General features: G+C 30.2%; 1 protein-coding gene across 1 annotated transcript in view; it reads right to left on the bottom strand.

The window, feature by feature from the left end:
* Positions 1-6,024: 6,024 nt before the first annotated feature.
* Positions 6,025-6,422, bottom strand: part of LOC112460990 (flocculation protein FLO11-like) — a 1,766-nt gene continuing 1,368 nt past the window's right edge. Inside the window, exon 2 of the mRNA XM_025025990.1 lies at positions 6,025-6,417. Within this exon, the coding sequence (XP_024881758.1) occupies positions 6,025-6,417 (393 nt within the window). The remainder of the gene's footprint in view (positions 6,418-6,422) is intronic.

Here is a 6,422-nt window from a genome sequence, read left to right as displayed (position 1 = left end):
GTTGCTTAAAATATTTTACGAGATGCGTTTGATCGAATCTGTCGCGCGAACAGTCAAAAGAGCGACGTTCATATTTTCCGGATATCGCGTTCCGCGAATATTTATTCTTATAACTTTAACTCGCTTCATCTGCTTTATAACGTGCGAATCTAATCACCGCGGCGATTTGTCGCAAAATCACACGCATTTCCTGCAATCCTGCATCGATTTTCCGTCCGAATGTAATACAGTTTGAGTCGTGCAAATGATTGACGTTGGGACGTTGGGAGTGCCGTATACGCAGCAATCATATAATAGTTAATTGTGTTTCTAGCAAGCGCTGTAAATGAGCGGCCGCGGAGGAAGGAGGAGGAGGCCCAGGGAGGCGTCGAGCGACGGCGAAGCAACCACGAGGTGAGCAATTTGTTACTTATTTTATTAGTTACTGAATTTAAACGGTTTTCCTCGCGAGAATCACACGATTACAACGAGTATTCCATGCACTAATTATATAGTAATATAACGTACAACATTATAGCTTATAAAATGTATTACATATTTTTTACATTTGAGAGGCTTAAAATATTTAATAAAGTATTTATATAAAATTCAACATACACGTAATATTTTACACTATTTAAAAAGTTATAATTATTTAAATTATAAATACGCAAGAATTAAAGATTCTATTTATCAAATTTTTTAAAATTTTTATATAAAAAAATTTTGTGTAAAGTTACGTAATTTTTTTTAAATAAATATTTAATTAAAAGCCAGAAAACTACAATAGATTAAGAATTTATGAAAAGAGATTAAGAATAAGAAGTTATATAAATGCATGTAATAATTATTTTTGTAAAATATTGAAATTTAAAATATTAATTTAGATATTTATTTAAATATATTTATATTTTACAGATTAGTGTTGCATACGAGTACAACTCAATTACCGGTCGCACTGCATCGCACTGGTAAGTGCACTCAATTATATCCAATCTTAATCTCGAAATTAAATAATTTTATATTTGCTAAAAATCTTGTAATCCTATCTGTGCATACAAAGCTTGACAAGAAATGTAAAAATATCTTTATTAAGTTTGAAACAATTTATCAAAATATAAGACTTAAATTTTAACATGGTCTGGTTGTAAAATATTTTATATTTTTTTCCAATTTCTGCATTTTAAAATTTTAACTTTTTTATCAAGTAATTTATGCATATCTAAAACAAATAATTTATTCTATCGCTTAATAAAGTTCTGTTGCATGTAAACGTACAATAAACAAACAAATTTAATAATAATATATATTATATCAATTATATCAATTATAATAAACTCTATTTTATAGCTTTTTTTATTTTATGCAACTTTGTATGCACATACAATAAATCGACGAATAATAATTATTCAAGGAATTAAATTACTACTCAATCTTGAGCTATCCATATTTTAAAAGGCAACAAATTTATATGATATACTTATCTATAATATTCTTATACCCTTAACTAATAATTGCACTTTTGAAAATATATTAATAACCAAATAACCTGAATAAATGCATTCAGATATCAAGAAGTTTGTGAATATTTGACTACTGTATCTATTATCGTTGAGAATTTAAATTTTTATATATTAATAATTGCTAAGAAAAAATATTGTTTATTATTTCCGGTTTTTCTCATATCGTATTTACATTTATGTCTTATTTATGTTTCATATAATTTTTATAAATTTATTACTCATTTACATACATGCAACAGAACTTTATTAAGCGATAGAATAAATTACTTATTTTAGATATTCATGATAAAATAGAATTGCTTGATAAAAAAGTTTAATTTTGAAATATAGAAATTGGAAAGAATAGAAAATATTTTACAACCAGAACATGTTAAAATATAAGTCGACTTATGTCGACTTATATTTAATCGGAAATAATTAACAATATTTTTTTTTAGCAATTATAATTAATATATAAAAATTTAAATTTGCAACGATAATAGATACAGTAATAAAATATTCACAAATTTCTTGATATCTAAATGCATTTATTCCTTAAGTATTAATATATTTAAAAAAGTACAATATTATCAATTAAGTGTATAAAAATATTATACATAAGTATATCATATGAAATTATCTTAGAATAGAATAGTTAATTAACCATAATAATTTTTTAAAGCAGTTTATTAAAGCATTTAAATATATTGTAATATTTACAATTGGTTATCAGTACCCCATTTATTAATATTTGTCAATAAATTTGATGTATGTAATATATGCACGTGAGAAATCAAAAGCCAATTTTTGCTAGACAATAAAAATAGATTTTACGTGAGTTATGATAATCAATAATAGTGGATGACAAATCAGTTTGCGCGTAATTGTAATTACAAATGCATAACGATTTGTTATCTAATTTTTATACTATATTTACACAGATAACAATAATTTTTGATTAATTAATTTTTTTCTTAGATTTTGTACATAGCAAATAGATGTTAAATAATGTTATAATCATATGTTATAATCATCAATCGATATTCTGACATGTTAGTTGATAACAACAAATTAATTATTACATAATTATAATACTTAAGCCTAAGTATTATATGCATATCACAAAGAAACTTTTTTTATCTAGTCTTCCAGTCTATTAAGATATGCAAACCATGAAGATATTTAAAAAGTGTATATTCTGAAAGCATTAATGAACTTATTTTAGTTTTATTTTATCGCTTTCACTTTTTCCGCATTTTTCGTTGTTTATTAATACTTTAAAATTTAATTAATTATGATGTATTTTAATATTCTAAAACTATTCTATATCATATCCTCAGGGTGTTCTTATTAGAGTTTCTAAAAATTTTAATGTGTGCCAAAAAAGCTTGACAATAAGTATATAGCGATAACGTCTTTATTAAGCTTTGAACATAATTTTTCACAACACCTCCACGGAAAGTTCGACTTTCCATGTTTGTAGAGAGGGACGAAAGTGGCCAATTTCACGCCAGGGAGGAAAGTTGTTACTTTCCTCCCGCCAAACAAGGACGAAAATGGTCACTTTCCTTCCTAGGGCAGAAAGTAAAGTAACGGGCAAATTTTAAAACATATATAAGAAGCTTTCTAGCAAGTGACAAGTCGACACAAGTGTCGCTTTGTCTTTGTTACTTATTGCCAAAAAAGAAAGATACAACGATGTTTGTGTCGATTTGTGTCGCTTGCTGGCTGTATCATGACTGAAGATACATCTAAAATACAAAATAGAGAAAATAATCCAATCTTTTAATTCCAAAATTGTAGTGTAAATATTAAATTCACTAATTAATGCTTATTCTTTGTAAAAATTATATTTTTTAATTATATTTTAAAAATTAATGACGATGATACGAGTCAAGCGCGGTACGTGGCAAATAGAGAATTAATAGTTACAGAAGTAACGAATTAAAATGTATATATACGTATATACATATATTCCAACTTAATAAACTGCGCGCCGATTATTTGTCGGACTTGAAACACAGCTATCGTTGGAACATTAATATTTTTCACAATAATTTCTTTACAGTTTTTTATATAATTAAATCGTGTAGATTTAATTCCGGGGAGGGAAGGGTATTAATGTTCCAACGATAGCTGTGTTTCAAGTCCGACAAATAATCAGCGCGCAGTTTATTGCGCCCATCGTGTGCTACTTTCGCCCCTTGGTGCACAATATACTATAATCGATTCGATTATTTTTATGTTACAGAAAATATTCACGCGCGGGAAGGAGTATCTTCGCATTTACCCAAGCAAAACTCTTCTTCTACTTGGGTAAAAATTCAATGACGGGGAAGCTAACGTACTCTCGACCGCCGAATTAATTGAATAAACGAACCGCAGCCGGTTCGTCGCGTTTGCTTCGGGAGTGCCGTTCAAGTAATCGGACTAAAGGACTTTTTTTAAACGGGAGTGCCGTACAGTATCGCGCGAGAAAGACTTTTAATGAAATTAGTCCGCGCGCAATTGTAGTTTATTATCCGCGAGTGTTTCTCGCGAGTGTCCTGTGCGGTGAAAGGAGGAAGCCTGACGTCCTGAGAGGAGGAGGAGGTCTGGAGAGAGACATCGGGCACCGACGGAGCAACCTTGGGGTAAATATCATCTCTTAGCTACGTAAAATTAATAATTTGTCTCCATTTATTTGAATTGTTTTATTTAAATTTTGATAAGTTAAAAGTAATTAAAGAAAGAGAAGTTATCTAAAATGTTATTCTTGCAAAGATCTTTTTCGATAAACAGATAATTGTATTGCTAAATATTTTATTGAAAGACGAATTAGAGACGCGTAAGAATCAACTTTTCAAATGTTAATAATTTTGAGCGCTTTTTTAATTTAAATCTTATGTTTGTATGTTACAGTATCACCGTATAGCTACGTGGCTGCATAACTCCGCCCGTTGCGCATCGAATCGGTGAGTCAATAAATAATTTTTTTATTGAGGTAACGAATCTACGAATATATAATTAAATATAGAGCAATAATATATCTCGGTACATGCCGATTTACAATAATTTGTAGTATGAAAATATTACATTTCGTAGATCCATTGCCTTAAAATGGATGGGCTAAAATTGATTATGGGAAATATTTAATCTTGGTATCATTTGTATATTGTTGTATTTGCTGATTGTTATTGATTTATTGTGCGATTGTGCTTGAGGAAATACTCGCACACTTCGCACGCACCGAGCTCGCGAAGAACTCATTAAATTATGTTAACGAACTGCCGCGTTTTATATAAATTACTTTTGAATAAAGTTTTTAAATACATAAATTAAATTTTTGAATTTTTATTACATAGATCAATTCTATTTAAAACTAGAGTAAATAATAAATATTTTAGAAACACAAGAAAAACAAAAAGTAAAATAATTCTCTAATAATTAAAGTAATGATTTTTTAAATAACATTTTTTTAGATTTCTTTGAAAAATTATTTTTGTAACATTATGTATATATATTTCTTTTTTTTAAACAAAAGAGATAAGTAAAATATTGTGTTACAGTTAGACGTTATAAGAAAAAGTATTAGATAGGGAAAAATTATGAGTTAGGATTTTAGGATGTGTTTTATTTATACTTACCCATTTATTCATTTCCATATATTTAACCAAGATTAAATATTTATAAATCGATGCAAGAAAGCAATATATAGATATATTTAGAACTTATTAGATAGAAAACGTGATAAAATTGTTATTTATTACTAAAATTTATTTTAACAAAGCATCGATTTTACCCTAATTTTTTGTAGCCTATCCATCTATTTTTAATTAAAAAATTGGCTTTATGCTAGATAAAGTCAAGTTATATGACGTGAGATTCTAAATATTCTGTCGAGATACTGAAAATTTAAATTATTTCAGAACTGATGATATAGTACAATTATTCAGTTTTGCAATAATAAATAACTACGTTATATAAAAAATAATTTAGATAGAAAGTGACAGAAAAATATAACGAGATACATTATCGATAATCGTAAAATAAAGATTTGCATATATATCATTTAATTATTTAATTATTTAATTATAACAATGCGGTTATTGATTAATTATAATATCAATTGTGCGGGAAGTTTCTTTTTTTCGGATCTCACATCATTTATTCTGTACCTATATCTTATTTGATACATTTTCGAGATGCGTACCGCATGAACAACATGCATAATAACGCATCTTTGTGTTTTCGCGGTCGGTTTTCGAGGTCAGTTTTTCGAGAAATTTTCATTATTAATTTTTTAATTTTGTCTACATTATAAATTCTAATTTTTCGCGGGATATAATTGAGATATTCATAGAACGCGAAGTAACATTTTTTTCTGTACTTGATTACAATTTTAAATTAAAAGAACGGGTCACGAAAAGAAACGGATAATCAATATTCTCAAGTAAATAACGGAATTAGTATTATAGAAATATTTTTTATCAACCTTGTGCAGTCATTTTATAAATTAATATTTTTTGGTAAATTAACATCTCTTGTGCATTTTTCGATACGATCAATGCGTCGCGTTAATGGTGGCCGGCGGAACGGGGGCCACCACCCCGCCGCTTAGATAGTCGGGCGCCTGTAGGGCATTCGCGTCGCTCGTCGCGCTGGTGGCCGGCGGAACGGGGGCCACCACCCCGCCGCTTAGATAGTCGGGCGCCTGTAGGGAATTCGCGTCGCTCGTCGCGCTGGTGGCCGGCGGAACGGGGGCCACCACCCCGCCGCTTAGATAGTCGGGCGCCTGTAGGGAATTCGCGTCGCTCGTCGCGCTGGTGGCCGGCGGAACGGGGGCCACCACCCCGCCGCTTAGATAGTCGGGCGCCTGTAGGGAATTCGCGTCGCTCGTCGCGCTGGTGGCCGGCGGAACGGGGGCCACCACCCCGCCGCTTAGATAGTCGGGCGCCTGTA

The sequence above is a fragment of the Temnothorax curvispinosus genome, unplaced genomic scaffold (assembly GCF_003070985.1).
Source record: "Temnothorax curvispinosus isolate PA1 unplaced genomic scaffold, ASM307098v1 QBEX01010948.1, whole genome shotgun sequence".
Classification (NCBI taxonomy): Eukaryota; Metazoa; Arthropoda; class Insecta; order Hymenoptera; family Formicidae; genus Temnothorax; species Temnothorax curvispinosus.
The sequence above is the reverse complement of the archived record's forward strand: the minus strand, read 5'-3'. Positions and strand labels throughout refer to the sequence as shown.